General features: G+C 46.4%; 1 protein-coding gene across 5 annotated transcripts in view; it reads left to right on the top strand.

Moving 5' to 3' along the window:
* Positions 1–16,647, top strand: part of SAC3D1 (SAC3 domain containing 1) — a 43,385-nt gene extending 26,738 nt beyond the window's left edge. The window contains exons 1-4 of one of the 5 annotated variants that reach the window (XM_069965507.1): positions 8,209–8,318; positions 9,713–10,106; positions 11,596–12,213; positions 13,935–16,647. In XM_069965507.1, coding sequence (XP_069821608.1) covers positions 11,622–12,213; positions 13,935–14,431 — 1,089 coding nt within the window. In that variant the 5' untranslated portion in view covers positions 8,209–8,318; positions 9,713–10,106; positions 11,596–11,621 and the 3' untranslated portion in view covers positions 14,432–16,647. Of the gene's footprint in view, positions 1–8,084; positions 8,168–8,208; positions 8,319–9,712; positions 10,169–11,595; positions 12,214–13,934 lie in introns of those variants that run through there. The other 4 variants (XM_069965510.1, XM_069965511.1, XM_069965508.1 and 1 more) reach the window with 4 other exon arrangements.
* Positions 16,648–18,365: the final 1,718 nt, after the last annotated feature.

Below are 18,365 nucleotides of genomic sequence, written 5' to 3'. Positions count from 1 at the left end.
CCCAATAACTAGCACCTGCCACAGTGTCCCCACAACTGATGAGTAACACAGTACAGTGGTGCCTTGGATTACGAGCATAATTTGTTCCGGGACTGTGCTTGTAATCCAAATCCACTCTTAAACCAAAGCAAATTTTCCCATAAGAAATCATAGAAATGCACCCAAAAATAGTGATTTATTTTTTATTCTGAATAACATGTAAAACAAATGAAACAAACATTCAGAAACAGCAGAATATGTGATATTATAAAGTTAACCCTTTAAGGACGGGGCCCATTTTCGTTTTTGCGTTTTCATTTTTTCCTCCTTGTGTTTAAAAGGTCATAGCACTTACATTTTTCCACCTAGAAACCCACATGAGCCCTTATTTTTTGCGTCACTAATTGTACTTTGCAATGACAGGCTGAATTTTTGCATAAAGTACACTGCGAAACCAGAAAAAAATTCAAAGTGTGGTGAAATTGAAAAAAAAAACGCATTTCTTTTATTTGGGGGAACTGTGTTTTTACGCCATTCGCCCTGGGGTAAAACTGACTTGTTATGCATGTTCCTCAAGTCGTTACGATTAAAACGATATATAACATGTATAACTTATATTGTATCTGATGGCCTGTAAAAAATTCAAACCGTTGTTAACAAATATACGTCACTGCGAAACCAGAAAAAAATTCAAAGTGTGGTGAAATTGAAAAAAAAAACGCATTTCTTTTATTTGGGGGAACTGTGTTTTTACGCCATTCGCCCTGGGGTAAAACTGACTTGTTATGCATGTTCCTCAAGTCGTTACGATTAAAACGATATATAACATGTATAACTTATATTGTATCTGATGGCCTGTAAAAAATTCAAACCGTTGTTAACAAATATACGTCACTTAAAATCGCTCCATTCCCAGGCTTATAACGCTTTTATCCTTTGGTCTATGGGTCTGTGTGAGGTGTCATTTTTTGCGCCATGATGTTTACTTTCTATTGGTACCTTGATTGCGCATATACGACTTTTTGATCACTTTTTATTACATTTTTTCTGGATTTGATGCGACCAAAAATGCGCAATTTTGCACTTTGGGATTTTTTTGCGCTGACGCCGTTTACTGTACGAGATCAGGAATGTGATTAATTAATAGTTCGGGCGATTACGCACGCGGCGATAGCAAACATGTTTATTTATTTATTTATTTGATTACTTTTATTTAAAATCTGGGAAAAGGGGGGTGATTCAGATTTTATTAGGGGAGGGGGCTTTTTACTATAAACAACACGTTTTTGTTTTTTTTTTACTCATATACTAGAAGCCCCCCTGGGGGACTTCTAGTATATATACTTTGATTTCTCATAGAGATCTCTGCAGCATAGATATGCTGCAGAGATCCATGAGATCGGCACTCGTTTGCTTTCAACTGCTGCAGCCGAAAACGAACAAGTGCCGAGCCGAGGACGGCGCCATCTTGGACGCGTCCCCGGCCGGCATCAGTAACGGAGATCGCTCCTCCGGGACCTTGTCCCGGAGGAGCGATCTCCCCCACTAGACACCAGGGAAACGTTGCTTCCGGTAATCGGAGGCAGCGGTCCCGGGCTACTCGCGGCACCCGGGATCGCAGCACTTCAAAGCGGGGCTGCCGCGCGGCCCCGCTTTGAAGTGCAAGTGAGGACATATGACGTACGGGTTTGTCATATGTCCTTAAGAGGTTAAAGTAGAAGTCCGGCCAAAATTAATTTTTGATATGTTGTTACTTATGAAAAGTTATACAAATTTGTAATGTACATTAATTATGGGAAATGCACATATAGGGCTATTTCCCTTAATTTAGTAGATCAGGAAGTGTTAGAATTCTCTCAGATCCAGTGACGTCACGACAAAGGTGTAATTCCTATGGAGTGTCCAGCAGGGGGCGCTCTCTATATAGAAGTCTATGGGACTTTATTGTTTCTATGGATTTCTATGTAATGTAATGTAGTGTAGTGTACAGTATGCTTTATTGAATGAATACATCTATGGAATACTTTGGGAAGCAAGTGTCCCTGCTCCCCAAAGTATTGCATAAATGTATTCATTCAATACATTAGGATATCACAGTAAGCCCGCCGATCCGCCGCATATACACTGAACTAAAGCTCCCATCATCTGCTTATAGTATGAACAGGTAATGGGAGCTGTAGCTGGGTAATGGATATCACTTGCCTGCGATGCCACTGCTTATGCCGCCGGGCGCAGGGGGGAGCCGCTCAGTACACAGGAGCGCTCCCCCCTCCTCCTCCTCCTTCTTCCGGGAACCTTCCCCCTATAGCACTGCCGACTCCCCGTCGCTCTCCGCTCTCATATACCGCCTCCCGATGCATCCTGGTGTCCGCGCTGATGCATCTGGAGCCAGTATATGAGAGCGGAGAGCGGCGGCCAGGCGGGGAGTCAGCAGTGCTATAGGGGGAAGGTTCCCGGAAGGAGGAGGAGGGGGGAGCGCTCCTGTGTACTGAGCGGCTCCCCCCTGCGCCCGGCGGCATAAGCAGTGGCATCGCAGGCAAGTGATATCCATTATCCAGCTACAGCTCCCATCACCTGTTCATACTATAAGCAGATGATGGGAGCTGTAGTTCAGTGTATATGCGGCGGATCGGCGGGAATGCGGCGGATCGGCGGGCTTACTGTGATATCCTAATGTATTGAATGAATACATTTATGCAATACTTTGGGGAGCAGGGACACTTGCTCCCCAAAGTATTCCATAGATGTATTCATTCAATAAAGCACTGTACACTACACTACATAGAAATCCATAGAAACAATAAAGTCCCATAGACTTCTATATAGAGAGCGCCCCCTGCTGGACACTCCATAGGAATTACACCTTTCGTCGTGACGTCACTGGATCTGAGAGAATTCTAACACTTCCTGATCTACTAAATTAAGGGAAATAGCCCTATATGTGCATTTCCCATAATTAATGTACATTAGAAATTTGTATAACTTTTCATAAGTAACAACATATCAAAAATTTATTTTGGCCGGACTTCTCCTTTAATGTACGGTAATGGAGAGGATGGGAAACACAAGGGCAGACAGATACTGCAGGGAGCAGGAAGGAATTAGCAGGGTGTAGAGTGAGCACATACATGCAGCACTCTGTGTCCGGGGAGAGAAGGGTTACAGCTATGGAGAGATTACCTCCACAGTCCTGTCCCCAGGTGTAAGCCCCAGCCTGAAGTGGATCTGCTATGATTTGGAAGGTGAGGGAGACTTCCTGGGTCAGAGTACAGGGCTGTAGACCCCGCTATGCAGACCATGCCCCTCCTCCCCTCCCCCTCCCACCCAGTACAGGGAGCTCTTACACCAAAGCAATGCTCTTACACCAAGTCACAATTTTGAAAAACTGTGAGCTCTTAAACCAAAACGCTCTTACACCAAGTTACTCTTAAACCAAGGTACCAGTGTATATCCCAAACTAGTACCCACCAGAGTGTTGCCACTATTCAGTATGACAGCATACCCCAAACTAGTACCCACCATAGTGTTCCCACAACTAGTGACTATCACAGTATACCCCAAACCAGGGGCGTTGCTAGGGTCCTAAAACATCTGGGGCACGGGCCCCCGCAACTGCCCCCCCCATCCCAGCTACATTACTCACCAACGTGCAGAACACTACGCCACTTGACCCATCCCCACACACACACTATCCCAGTTGACCCATCCGCACCCACACTACCTGACCCATCTTCTCCCCCCACATTACACCTCCTCCATTCTCCTCAGTCCTCTCCCCCCACATTACACCTCCTCAGTCCTCTCCCCCCACATTACACCTCCTCAGTCCTCTCCCCCCACATTACACCTCCTCAGTCCTCTCCCCCCACATTACACCTCCTCAGTCCTCTCCCCCCACATTACACCTCCTCAGTCCTCTCCCCCCACATTACACCTCCTCAGTCCTCTCCCCCCACCTTACACCTCCTCAGTCCTCTCCCCCCACATTACACCTCCTCAGTCCTCTCCCCCCACATTACACCTCCTCAGTCCTCTCCCCCCACATTACACCTCCTCAGTCCTCTCCCCTCACATTACACCTCCTCAGTCCTCTTCCTCCACATTACACCTCCTCATGTTGTCGGACTGGGGTACCTGGGGCCACCAGAGGAAATGATCATTGGGGCCCACCAATGAACAACCAGCAAGACACCAGGAATCTTACCTGCCTCACTGATTAATTGTGATGTCTTGCGCACCTCTGCTCTCCGCTAAAATAATTGACATGTCCTTAAGCGGAGGCACGTGAGACATGACATTGAGTCAGTGAGGCAGGCGAGATTCCCAGCGGAGTCTGCGGCGTGGGCTCCACAAGGAATTTCTACCTGTTTTGATCAATGTTAATGTACCCCAACTCAGCTTTTCAAGGATTATGAATACATAAACTAACATTATGTTTTGCTTGCAGGTACTATGGGACACTAAAGAGTAGTACAAGTACTCATACTATCTATCTACTATCTATCTATCTATCTGACTATCTATCGATCTATCTCCTATCTGACTATCTATCTATCTCCTATCTCTATCTATCTATGATGATAGATGGAAGATAGATAGATAAATAAACAGTAGAAGTGAGTTGCACTACAAGTCCCAGTGAGGCGGGTTCCAGCTGACTGAGTTCAGACCACGAACCTTTGATCCATAAAGTAGTGATGATCAGCGGCACACCAAATAGCTTCAAAAATGTGGAGGTTTATTCAAAAGAACAAAACATTCAATAAGTGCAGCACAGCACTGTGCTGTGCTGCACTTAATGAATGTTTTGTTCTTTTGAATAAACCTCCACGTTTTTTAAGCTATTTGGTGTGCCGCTGATCATCACTACTTTATAGATAGATAAATAGATAGGAGATAGATAGATAGATAGATAGGGGCACAGGTAGACATGGAGAGAGGGAGACAGAAGACCCTGGAGGCTGCACAGGGAGATTGAAGAGGAGGAGGCACACAGGCCGTGCAGAGGTCACCACACTGCAGGGAAGCACGGCCAGATAACCCTACAGCTGCCTCACACACACAGACTACACAGCACAGAGTTTAGCAGGCTGTGTGTGCAGCCAGGGGCGGTCTTGGCATTTCTGGGGCCCCAAGCGAAGTTATGTCTGGGGCCCCCCCTCGACACGCGTTCCAAAACAATAGGCCGCTGTGTGTTGCCCCAAGTAGTATATACCCCTTGTGCGCTACCGCCAGTAATATGTACTCCTTGTGTGCTGCCCCCAATAGTATAGACCCCTTGTGTCCTGCCCCCAGTAGTATATACCCCTTGTGCGCTACCGCCAGTAATATGTACTCCTTGTGTGCTGCCCCCAATAGTATAGACCCCTTGTGTCCTGCCCCCAGTAGTATATACCCCTTGTGCGCTACCGCCAGTAATATGTACTCCTTGTGTGCTGCCCCCAATAGTATAGACCCCTTGTGTCCTGCCCCCAGTAGTATATACCCCTTTTTTGCTTCCCCCAGTAGTATGTTCCCCCAGTTATATATAGCCCCCTGTGTGCTCCCCCAGAAGTATATAGACCTCCTGTGTGCTCCCCTAGAAGTATATAGACCTCCTGTATGCTGCCCCCAGTTGTATATACCCCCTGTGTGCTCCCCACTAGTATATAGGCCCCCTGTGTGCTCCCTCAGGGGTATTTAGCCCCCCCTGTGTGTTCCCCCACTTGGATATAGACCCCCTGTGTGCTCCCTCAGGGGTATTTAGCCCCCCTGTGTGCTCCCCCACTTGGATATAGACCTCCTGTGTGCTCCCCCACTTGGATATAGACCCCTGTGTGCTCCTCCAGTAGTATATAAACCCCCTGTGTGGTTCCCCCAGTAGTATATAGACCCCCTGTGTGCCCCACCAGTATTATATAGACCCATTGTGTGCTGTCCCAGTAGTATACAGACCCCTGTGTGCTCCCCCAGTTATATATAGACCACCCGTGTGCCTCACAAGTAGTATATAGACCCCCTGTATGTTCCCCCAGTAGTATGTAGACCCCCTGTGTGCCCCACCAGTAGTATATAGACCCCTGTGTGCTCCCCCAGTAGTATATAGCCCCCCTGTGTGCTCCCCCACTTGGATATAGACCTCCTTGTGCTCTCCAAGTTGTATATAGACCCCATTCTGCTGCCCCAAGTAGTATATAGAACCCCCGTGTGCTGCCCCCAGTAGTATATAGACCCCTCTGTGAAGCCCCAGTAGTTTATAGCCCCCCTGTGTGCTTCCCCTGTTATATAGCCCCCCCTGTGTGCTCCCCCATTTATATAGACCCCCGCTGTGCGCTCCCCCAGTTACACAGGCCCCTGTGTGCTCCCCCTCCCATATAGTATATAACACAATAAAACAAACACTTATACTCACCTGGGTCAGGGCGTCTCCTCTTCTCTTCACTCTTGTGGCTGCAGGAAGGGTTTTCCCTGCGATCACAAGAGGCCGCACTCCCCTTGTCCTGGCGCTGATGCTCCAGTGATGTTACTGGAGCGCCGGCACAACAAGGACAAAGCTGCCACTTGTGACCGCAGGGAAAACCCTTCCTGCGGCCACAAGAGTGACTGACAGGAAGGGAGCCAATGTCTCCCGCCCTGTCAGTGCTGCTGCATGTAACTATGAGCGCTCATTACGAGTGCTCATAGTTACAGTTCAGATGGCAGCAGCGAGCGGGGCAGCGGACCTGTCCAGCGGTCTTGAACACAAGAGCAGGACGTGGGGGCCCCCTTGGATGTTGGGGCCCCAAGCGATCGCTTGGGGTGCTTGGTGCCAAAGGCCGCCACTGTGTGCAGCTGGAGGGTTATCTTATCTTCTTCTCCTCCTGCAGGCCTGACAGTGACAGGAGGAGAAAGCGCTCCCCCCTCCCCTCACTCACACAACGCGACTCTTCAGTGTACTGCTCCCTTTCCCAGTCGGCACTCGCAGGGTTAAAGCTCCTCTCCCAGGCCCAAGTCATGAGAAGCCATGCAGCAGACAGGTAAAGATCAGGGACTCAGATCTGGGCTGGGGGAGGGGCCTCAATCCTGCAAGTGCCGACTTACTGTTCAGGGGAAAGGACTGAACCATCGGGTCCTGCGAGGGGGCATATACTGCCTGTGCCGCTGTGACAATGTCTGCAGCAGGGGGCCCGGGACTGTCACATTCAGTGTGCCTGTGTGAGTCTGCAGGTGCTGGACTGGGGGCCCACCAGAGGATCCTCCGGTGGCCCAGTCCGACACTGCCTCAGTCCTCTCCCTCCCTCCCTCTTGGTAGCCGGCATTACCTCTCTTCTTGTTCTTCATCTCTTCTCCCGTCTGTCATATCGTTTCCCCGCCATCAGCACTCTCTCATCAGGCTCCTCTCCGGGCCCTAGGCAACAACAGAGCGACACTTCCGCTTCTGTTTGCCCCATCCAATCAGGAACAAGCAATGCTTGACCCGCGCGGGCTGCTAAGAATTTGAACATCAGTGTAAACAGTGTGCGGGGCAGGAGTGTGGCGCCGGCATCCAGTGAACAAGTGACGGGTGACGTCACTATAACAGCGTCTGGGAGGTACATGGAGCGGGCAATACATAGTGAGGCCAGGCCAGGGATCACAGCGGCTGCTGTCATTTTGGTGCAGGCAGTAGGGAGGTGGCGGGAGCAGAAAAACTTTCGGGGCTAGGCTGAAATCATTCGGGGCTGAAGATTGTGCCTAGCGACGCCACTGCCCCAAACAAGCACCCGGGGTCACCATAACAGTGCTTATTGCCACTGCCCCCTTCTCCCACCTAGGTCACTAGTGATTTAGTATGGGGACTTGCAGGACATGATACAAAGCCAGTCCTGCTGTGGTTATCATCTGTTCAGGAAGAGGGAGACCTGTGCTGCTGAGGCAATCCCTGTGGGTAGATACTGCAGGCAACTCCATTCTAGAGATTTTTGCATTGAAAAATGGAGTGGAGTGATTACTACAATACTTGACATATAGGACAGCGCCATCTAGTGGCAGGACACGTGTACAGCCTCATATGTCAACAATTTTACGTAAACTGAGCGTAAAATGATTGCGTAAGAGTATCAGCCGCCAGCCTACACTGATAGACTGAGACGGCGCAGGGATAGTTTATTGGACGTCTCTTCAACAGTTATTGCCTTGTGTTACAGAGCGGAGTGACGGCCGTGAGGCATGCTGGGACCGCGCTACATGGGTGAGCGAGAGGCATGCCGGGAATACACAGCGACAGCGAAGTGCATTGTGGGAGTTAGTGCTGAGTGGTGGGGTATAGGAGCGGCGCTGAGGGGCGCTGTGAGTTAGGGGGCGTCTTCTTGTTCTCCTCAGGCTTCTCATTGATTATAGAGGTCAGTCTCTATCCCCCATTGTTATATCGGGGCGCCGCCATTGTGGCCACGGTCACATGTTATACTTGTGTCCTAATAAACAATAGTGGTGCGGTACCGCAGCAGTGCTCTCCAGCTGGCTATCAGGGCATGCTGGGAGAGGTGTGGGGGGAGGTGTCCCTGCTTGTCCTGGCCATTACTTCCAGCTTATATGGCAGCATCTATAAACTCCATAGCTGTCTGTGCCATAGCAGGAATATCTGTATAAGGCTATGTTCACACCTAGTGTATACACTGCAGGTGTTCTGTTCACTTATTGATTTACATAGGGTACAACGTGTGAACTTTACCCCTCCATGTGCTTCTCCATTGGGCATCAGTTATTTTGATATAAGGTATATATGCGTATACACAGAGCGATTATCGTGTAAACGCAGCGAATGATCAAACAATGAGCGAGAAATCGTTCATTTTGATCTTTGAACATGTTCCTTAATCGTCGTTCGCAAAAAATTCGCAGATCGTTCCGTGTAAACAGTCGTTCACCAATTTTACTTATGTGCTAAATAGGTTTAAGCGATCGCAAAACGATTTTTCCGTACAATATATCGTTCCGTCTAATCGCTGATCGCTATAAAAAAATCGTTACTTCGAAATCGTTAATCGTACGATCGGGTGAATTATCGTTCCGTGTAAACGCAACATTAGATATGAGGTTTATCCCGCATGTCCCCTCCGTGTGATCACAGCTGTTACTGTTCTCGCACCTCTGATAAATACTTAGAGACAGTAGTGAGCATAATAGAGTAGTGAGAATAATGCTGCGTTTACACGGAGCGATAATTCGCCCGAACGTACGATTAACGATTTTTAAGCATTTTAAACAATTTTTTTTTTTTATAACGATCAGCGTTTAGATGGAACGATATATCGTATGGAAAAAATCACTTTGCGATCACTTAAGCCTATCTCGCACATAAGTAAAACGATCTGCGAATTTTTTTTACAAACGACAATTTAAGAACATGTTCAAAGATCAAAATGAATGATTTCTCACTTGTTGTTTGATCTTTCACTGCGTTTACACGTACAATTATCGTTCGAATTCGATTGTTATCGTGCAAATTCGCACGATAATCGTTCCGTGTTAACGCAGCATCAGTGAAGATTGAACAGGCTGCAGTGGTCGCATGGCATTGTGGTCCTTCCAGCGGGCCGGGGGGCTTCTGACTGCCAGCAGACCCCACAGATCTCTTTTTTCCTCTTCTCCCATCACATGATCTCTTCTCACATCACCATTACATAGACCACCACCATAACGTTTGCCTGTAGCCTCAGCCTTGTAGATCTAAGCGGGAAGCATGGGGTGGTGGTCACATTTGGCGATTCTGATACTTGACTCAATCACTCCATAGATCAAAAAGGTGAAAATGTGGACAGAACTCCAACTGATCCTATTAGAAGCCATCACATAGGTCAGAGGAAGCCATGACACCATTGTGAGCCTGAGGTGGGGTCCGCACCATGACATGTGCCTCCGGATACAGATATGTATGGGAAAATGTCAAAACCAACGTATCTCTGCTTGGATCAATATGGTTCCCATTGATTTCATGGGCAGACATCTGTATAAGAGCAGCATATAAGTAAATTCATTTCTATATTTCCTGAAGCAACAGTGTACAACAGATGTCATTGGATTGGATAACATTGAAATTGTTATTCAAGCAGAAATGGGCTGAACCCAGTGCTTCTACCTGCATCCTTACTGCCGTCTTGGGCACATTTCCACATTGTGATCACAAACAGGTACCTGTGCTCCCTTGGGGTCACCAATAACAGGACATGCTGGTCCTGACTGCTACACTAAGGTCTGCTGCTTGATTTCCTATTTTCACATATAAATAAACCCTAGGGCCCAGGTATCTGACAAAGCCAGGAATGGACTATAAACAGAGAACAGGTCATAAAGGAAAGACTGAGATTTCTCCCTTTTTTTAAATCCATTCCTGGTTTTGGCTTTAAATCTGTCAGATAATCTGTTGGTGTAATAGGACCCTTACGTTCCGTGTAAACAGTCGTCGCGCGATAGTCCGGCTGCCCAGCCCCCCGCTCGCAGCCCCCTGCGCCGGCTCGATCGCCCCCCCCCCCCCCCCGCCGCTCCGATCGCCCCCCCCCCCCGATCGCCCCCCCCCCCCCCCGATCGCCCCCCCGCCGCTCCGATCGCCCCCGCCGCCCCGGCCACGAGCATACGTTACCTGCTCCGCGTTGCAGGTCTTCGAAATCCCCGACTCCCCTCTTCAGTGCATTGATTGGCTGAAGAGGGGAGCTGGAAATTTCAAACGGCTCTTCTTCAGCCAATCAGTGCTCCTCTTCAGCACTGATTGGCTGAAGAGGAGCCGTTTGAAATTCCCGGCTCCCCTCTTCAGCCAATCAATGCACGGCAGCACTGATTGGCTGAAGAGGAGCCGTTTGAAATTCCCGGCTCATCTCTTCGGCCAATCAATGCGCTGAAGAGGGGAACCGGGGATTTCGAAGACCTGCTACGTGGAGCAGGTAACGTATGCTCGTGGCGGGGGCGATCAGAGCGGCGGGGGGGGGATGGGGGGCAATCGGAGCGGCGGGGATGGGGTGGGGATCGTAGCGACAGCGGGGGGGCAATCGGAGCGGCGGGGATGGGGTGGGGATCGTAGCGACAGGGGGGGGGCGATCGGAGCTGCGGGGGTGGCCATCGGGGCGGCGCAGGGGGCTGCGATTGAGCGGGGGGTGGGCCGGGCTGCGGGCGCGCGATCGCAAAACGATTTTTCCGTACGGTATATCGTACCGTCTAAATGCTGGTCGTTATAAAAAAAAAACGTTACTTCGAAATCGTTAATCATACAATCGGGCCAATTATCGCTCCGTGTAAACTTAGCATTATGGTGCGTTTACACAGACAGATTTATCTGACAGATCTTTAAAGCCAAAACCAGGAACAGACTAAAAACAGGGATCAGGTCATAAAGGAAAGACTGGGATCTATCCTCTTTTCAAATCCATTCCTGGTTTTGGCTTCCAAAATCTGTCAGATAAATCTTTATGTGTAAACGCACCCTAACACACTGTGTAATAGGGCCAGTGATCCAACAAGCAAATACTTATTGGCTGGCTGATCACATAGTTTTCACTTTGCTAAAAACTATAATTCAATGGCCACATACCCCCTCCTTTTCAACAGGATAGCATTAGATATACTTACCCTTCCTATACTTGCTCCTTATATAGTTTCAAATGTATTATTTTTTTATTCCCTTTTTAGACCATTGTTACCTGCAGTGAGGAATCATGGACACCTCTCCTCTAGTTGGTGTATGCCATGATATGTGCCCGGAAAGAGAGACACAGGAACGGGAAAGCCAAAAACGTCTACACCAGTTTGAAATACAGACAGTTCAGTGGACATATAAGGGGCGTAGAGGTCATCCTATTGCAGATCCCCAGAAGACTGTCAAGGAGTATAGACGCCCTGCGGCTGGAAAAGACCTGTCCCGTCCTGTAGACTTACGAACACCAGCAACCCTAGCAAAAACTGTTCAGTATCTCTTGATGGAAGTTTGGTCAAGTGTCAGCCATAAGGATTTGTCGTGTTTGGCTAAAGCTTACTCTTTTGTGTTTGACCGCTTACGTGCTGTTAGACAGGACCTGATCGTGCAGAAAATTAGGGGACAGGAAGGGGCTTACGTTCTAGAAGGAAGCCTTGGGTTTTTGCTTTGTGCCCCCTATTTGGTGAGGGACCTGCCATTAGCAGACTACGATGAAGTCCTGCACTCAACACAGGTGCGAGAATGCTTTGCAGAGCTGATGGATTGTTACAAAGGTGGCGGAGAGTTTCCCAGACAAGCTGAATTTCAGTCTCTTCTACTTCTGTATAACTTGGGTAAGAGTTATTGGTTGTCTGAAGTTCAGCAGAGCCTCTATGTGACCACAGCAGGTGGCTATTATATACTCAAGGCTACCCTAATAGAGATGAACATGCTCAGATTGCTTGGCATTTGAATACTGAGGGCTGACAAAGTTGGATGCAGCCCTAGGGAGTCCTGAAAAACATGCATTCAGCCTATGGCTAATAATAATGATAATAATATAGCTCTTGAGGCAGCTGCCCCGTGACTGCTTAGGAAATAATGTCACCATCTTGTTTGACATAATGACTGTGTGACATTTTCTGAGTAGCCCTTGGTTGGCTGACTGTCAGCCCTGATTACGAAGATATTCATGGTCAGCAGTAGCTACAGACTTCAGTTAAAGGGGTTAGTCACCTAAGGGCTCGTTCACACTACGGGTCTTTACACAGTAAGTGTTATTGTACTTACTGACAGTCACCCCCTATGTTACCTGAAGCACAGACACCCCTCCTCCATTCTGTGCCAACCTGCTCTGTATGCTGAATAGCAACCCTCCTCCATGAGGTGGCAGAGCATGTGACTGTGCTCCTTCCTTGGCGTCCTCCATAGGCATATACAGGCACAGTGGAGGGCGCCGATGGAAGAGCATGATATCATCCCTACAGGGCTCACAGGTAGTGGTTGTCAGTTAGTTCTGGGCGATTATGGCCATAATCGACATAACGATTAATTGAACATGTAACCTCGATAACGATTAGTACACCATGCCCCTTTTATAAGCCACGCCCATTTTGCATGCCACACCCATTTGGGTGTGCTAAACTGCTGAGTTGGTTAATTGCAGTAAAGCTGGGATGCTTCTTCTAATACTGTATATTTCTGTGTATAGTGTGTATCCTCTTCTACAACAACTGAGGTCCATTGTGACCAGTTTCCAACAGGACACAGACTGCTGCCCTTCAGGAGCCATGAAGCCAGGGCATTGGGACTTGCCAGGGCCACTAAAGCAATACACTGGTGACATGCAGCTATTATGTCCCTGGATGATTGAGCCCTTACACCAAGCAGCCCTGTGTGTGGCGCTCACCCCCTGCACAGCCCGGAGCATGCACACCACCACCATACAGACTTAGCACAGCAGCTCAATGCCCGGCCCACAGCCTGTACACACTGGCAGCTGCTCAGCCTCCGCCGTAGTTGGACACTACAGGCTGTGCACACCGGAGGCCTCGGTTCCTGCGCACCACACATGTCCTCACAATGGCCTACACTACCACCTGGGACCCGCCTGGCACATAACCACTTTATGGGGGAACACTGAGCTACACCACAGCCCCACACTCCTCACAGCTGTATGCTTTGTGGTGCCACAGAATTGATTATAACTATAAAGCTAAAGCTGCCGGAAAAAGCAATACATTGAGGTTTATGCAATCTTGTAGCGGTCACTCAATGGCTAAAATCAGTCTTGTTGCGCTACAAAATAGCATGTTCTTTCCCAGCTCGTCACGTGACCTTGACTGACACATAATCTAAGTCTCATCGACAAAGAGCGGGGAAAGAAGCGCTACTAATTCGTCAGGGTCTAAACGCTTGGACCCCTCAGACGTGTCAGAGCTGTTTAGTCCTGATTTTTTGGTAATAAGAACGGCATCAAATTGCATGAAGTTGGCATAAGGACTTGACCACATTGTTTCTAGGCCACTATGTTAGTGGTATTATTGATCATTTGTTCCCCCTTTCTACCTTTCAGGTAATCTGGATACAATACAGAGAGGTCTGCAGCTCCCCAGTGAGATCCGGCAATCCGCGCATGTCTGTTTAGCCCTTGGTATAAATAAAGCGCACTTAGAAAATAACTGGGTACGGCTTTTCCGATTGGTGCAACAACTGACCTGCCTCCAAGCTTGTGTTTTTTATCGCCACTTGGCGAGTACCCGCAGCAGGGCACTCTGCACCCTAATACATGCATACAGCAGCCGCAACTGCCGATTCCCACTTGACCTCCTTACTAGAACAATGGCACTGGACAGCCCTTCACTAACAATTGATATGTGCAACAAGCGAGGACAGCCGGTAACATCTGAAGAACAGCCGACAGTCCTATTTCTGAAAACTGCGCTCAAGGATGTAAAGCCTGAGAGTCCGGGCAGAGAGATCAACTTGGTGGAGCAAAAGAAAGGCAAAGCATCTTGGTCAGAAGTGATGATCGGACAGGACAAGATCCTCACAAACCTGCCCAGTAGATAATATTCTGGAGGGAAGCCTTGGCCTCGGTAGCTGCCACTCAGGAGTGCTCTCAGTTTTTTTCTGCTAGTTTGAGTTCCTACTATAACGTGGGCTTCTTGTTCCAAAAACTTGTTAGTTTTTGTTTTATGCAATGTTTTTAATGTGCATGGCTAGGATTTCATCTTCTGTTGTCTGCCGTGTTGCAATGTTCTATAACACTGAAATGTATATTAAAGGGGTTATCCAGGATTAGAAAAAACACAGCTACTTTCTTGCATAAACAGCGCCACCTCTGTCCTCTGGTTGTGTGTGGTATTACAATTCAGCTCCATTCACTTTATTGGAACTGAGCTGCCAAACTGTGATGTTGATGTTTCTGGAAGAAAGCAGCCACGTTTTTGTAAGCCTGGGTAACCCCTTTAAGGCCATGATCCCCAACCTATCACTCTCACAACTATTGTAGGTATGATTATGAGGACATGGTGAGGGTTTTGCAGCAGTTGGAAAGCCAGATAAGATATTATTTCAAGCAACTTCTTCACGGTCAGTCATCAGGTTACAGTACTGTAATGGACAGACTGAACTACATAGGAAAAGTAAACCACCATAAACAAAGGTCTATACAGTTTGCTGCTAGATTCCAGGGGCATTGATTTCCTTGCGGCTGTCCGTTCTGTTGCTTCTCTTTGAATACAAGGCCTTGGTAAAGAAAGAAAGAATATGATAAAGAACTGTAAATTACACTGACTTTCTTTAATTTTTGCCAGTTTTGTTGGAGGAATACTTAAAGTGCAAAATTGTTCACAAGTTGTGTAGAAGAATCGGTCTAGAAAGAGGCCCCCTTTTTGGAGCATCAGAATTTTTTCAACACTTAAATTTTAGGCATCTTAAAGTGGCACTGGCATTACAAATCACTGGTGGTCTTTGGGACTGGCACTGTGATTACAAATCACTGGTGGTCTTTGCTGGACAAGTGGGTGGCACTGCAGGGCAAGAGTAGTATTACATACTGTGTGCTATGATGGGTGGTCTGTACCATCTTCAGTGAGAGCTGCTGTATGTTCTGGTTTATAGAGGTAAATGGCTATATGGCTATATTGCATTTATATGTTGTTCATGAGATTGCACCTTTTACTCCCCTTTTGCAGTTTTGACATTTTATATTTATCTGTCAGATCAGACACATGTTTATCTCAGACAGGTTGATAAATTTGGGCCAGTATTGTATGCTTATAATGTAATGTAGACAAAGCATCTGCCAAAGCATCTGCCAATCTGTGGCAAAAAATGGCAAATGACAAAGAATTTCACTGAATGGTGGTGGCCATGGACATGTGTTGAATCACCTTTTTCCTGTTTTGTTTGATATGTTATGTGATATATATATATATGCAATAATTCTGTATTTGGTTTAGGAATACTGATATATTCATAGTTTATCTTACTTATTGTTCAATCATACTTATTGTTAAGTGTTATTTCTTTCTTTTTTATATTTTTATTAGCAAAAAAATGTTACCCCAAATAGTACTCCACGAAAAAAATGTTTTAAAATGAATCATGTACATTGCTTTGGGTTTTTTACGTAACGAATTGGCACCGGTGCAAGGATGCTGGTGGCGCGGTTCTTTTTTAAACCGCTGCCCAAACACAGACAGGGAGCACTGCGGGCGGGCCTCTGACGCAGAGGGGAGGGCGGATCGCCACACTGGGGGGGGGGGCCTCCAGTGCTTCGTGCCCTGCTGGTGCTCAGCAATAGACCGGCGTAGTGCACGGTAACCAGCCGCCGGTTCAAAAAAAAAAAGAGGACTGTGCCACTGGTATCCCCGCTTTGTCGCTGATCCATTCAATTAAAAAACCCAAAGCAATGTACCTGCAGAGGTCAGACCCCCATCTATCCCGGAGGTATCCCTTTATTATTTGGATACAGGTTATGTTGCAAGATTGGAAAACCCCATTCATTTCTTATAATTGCTTTTAAAGCACTTTCCACTCTCTTCGGTTTTATTTTCCAGTTGATCAGTATGTTGGAGTTGTCACCTCCTTAGTTCACATTTATGGCTTTGATTATAGTCTTCACCTTTAATCATTTTACATGTTAAAGTGCCTATTTTTGAGGTTGGTAAGGGAAGGGTTATTGTGTTCCTCCAGTTTTTTGACTGAACCTATGTATATATGTGAATATATATTTTGGCACATTTCATGTTAATACAGATTCTAAATTTGGTGTATGCCCATTTATGTTTCTTTGTACCTTTTTTTAACATAGGTTTCATTGTCTGTTCTGATATATAGTGGTCAAATTGTAGTTTGTTTCAATGTAGTTAAAAAGCTTATCCAGGATTAGGCAAACATAGCAGTTTCTTCCAAAACAGCGCCACACCTCTCCTCAGGATGTGTGCAGTATTACAAGTTGATTCCGTTCACTTCAGTGGAACTAAGCTGCTGAAAAAAAAGCAGTTCTGCTTTCAGTATGCTCATATTGCTCAGAAAAGTCTGGTATCTCACTCTGACTGTTTAGTATGTAATACATTCTTAGGCAAAATGGCCAAAAAAAGGATGTCAACATAGCCCTAGGGTACATCATTAGGAGTAAGATGAGGTTTGACAGTTCCGATATAAATAAGAAACTGAGGGGACCCCAGACCCTCCTGTATACAAGACACTTACCTTCTTTCATGTCACGATGTATGTCTATTATTAATTACGATAGAAGAATGTTACCGATATTATAGCTAGTAAAACAAAGCAGAGAGCACTACCTGGTGTATTATCATTGGTAATAAATATGCCGACCAGGGTATGTGTAAGATACAGTAACCTGATTGAGTTGTGCTATTTAATAGGCACAGTTCGTGATCGGTAGATAAACAGCTAATAGCCCGTGAAGACGGCAATAAGCAAAGTGCCACACACTTGTACTATTCCAATAGTATGTTTATTTGCAAGGTGTTTCGGCCCATAAGATATAGACGGCCTTCTCAAGCATAAACACTCATAGAACTGAAAGCGTTTTAAATGTTCTCAGTGCCTGAAAACAATATAGAATCATTTCCATAAGGGAAGGGACAACCAGAAATTATTTAAATTAGATTTTTATATACTTTTTTAAAAAAAAATCTTTACTGTGTAGATTTAAGTCTCTTTATTATCATTAGAATGTTACAGCTTTTTCATACTGTACAAGGCATAGAGAATGTAAAATAATAACACTATACATAAAGAGAAGGTTCTGTCCGCATCTCCACTGTCTTTGCCTGGGGGGCACCATACTCCATTTCCTGCAATGGTCTAACATGTCTGTCCATTGATTCCATTTCATTTCAGTTGCCATAAAGCACATTTAATGTTTCCTCTAACAAGGAGTTAATATATATCAGAATATAAACAGACTGGTAACAAATAACATACATAAAATATACAGCAATTCCCTATTATTTACAGAAGGATTTCTGCTTTGCTTTTTACCCACTATGCTATAGAATTTTCCCTGCGTTTGGATATTTCTCCTTTTAAAGCCCACACGTTGATGTGTTCTCACCTGCCACCCACCTTTAATTTCATAGCAAATATCATCCCCGTGATCTTAATTTTTTCAGGATGAATTTGAATGAATAGCATAGCTGACAGCACCAGATATGGTGAGTGTATACCACTAGAGGGACACTTTTGGCATATGTCTGGCAAGTCCATGGGCATGTCAGGAGCATTTCTGATGTACTCTGAATGTAGTCTCTGACCATATAATGTGAACAGAGCCGTGCACTGCTGGAGCATCAAAATGCACAGTTATGAAGCACTAAGTCAGGGCTGGTCCAGACATTCTGACATCAAACATTTTTTTTTTTCACATGAATTTATTATATTACCTATAAAATGTATATACAAAGAGCTTCTATTATACCTTTTGCTATTTACAGACACAAGCCTACTGTATTGTAGGGTTCATGTCAAC

This window comes from Dendropsophus ebraccatus, chromosome 4, assembly GCF_027789765.1.
Source record: "Dendropsophus ebraccatus isolate aDenEbr1 chromosome 4, aDenEbr1.pat, whole genome shotgun sequence".
Taxonomy (NCBI): Eukaryota; Metazoa; Chordata; class Amphibia; order Anura; family Hylidae; genus Dendropsophus; species Dendropsophus ebraccatus.
The sequence above is the reverse complement of the archived record's forward strand: the minus strand, read 5'-3'. Positions and strand labels throughout refer to the sequence as shown.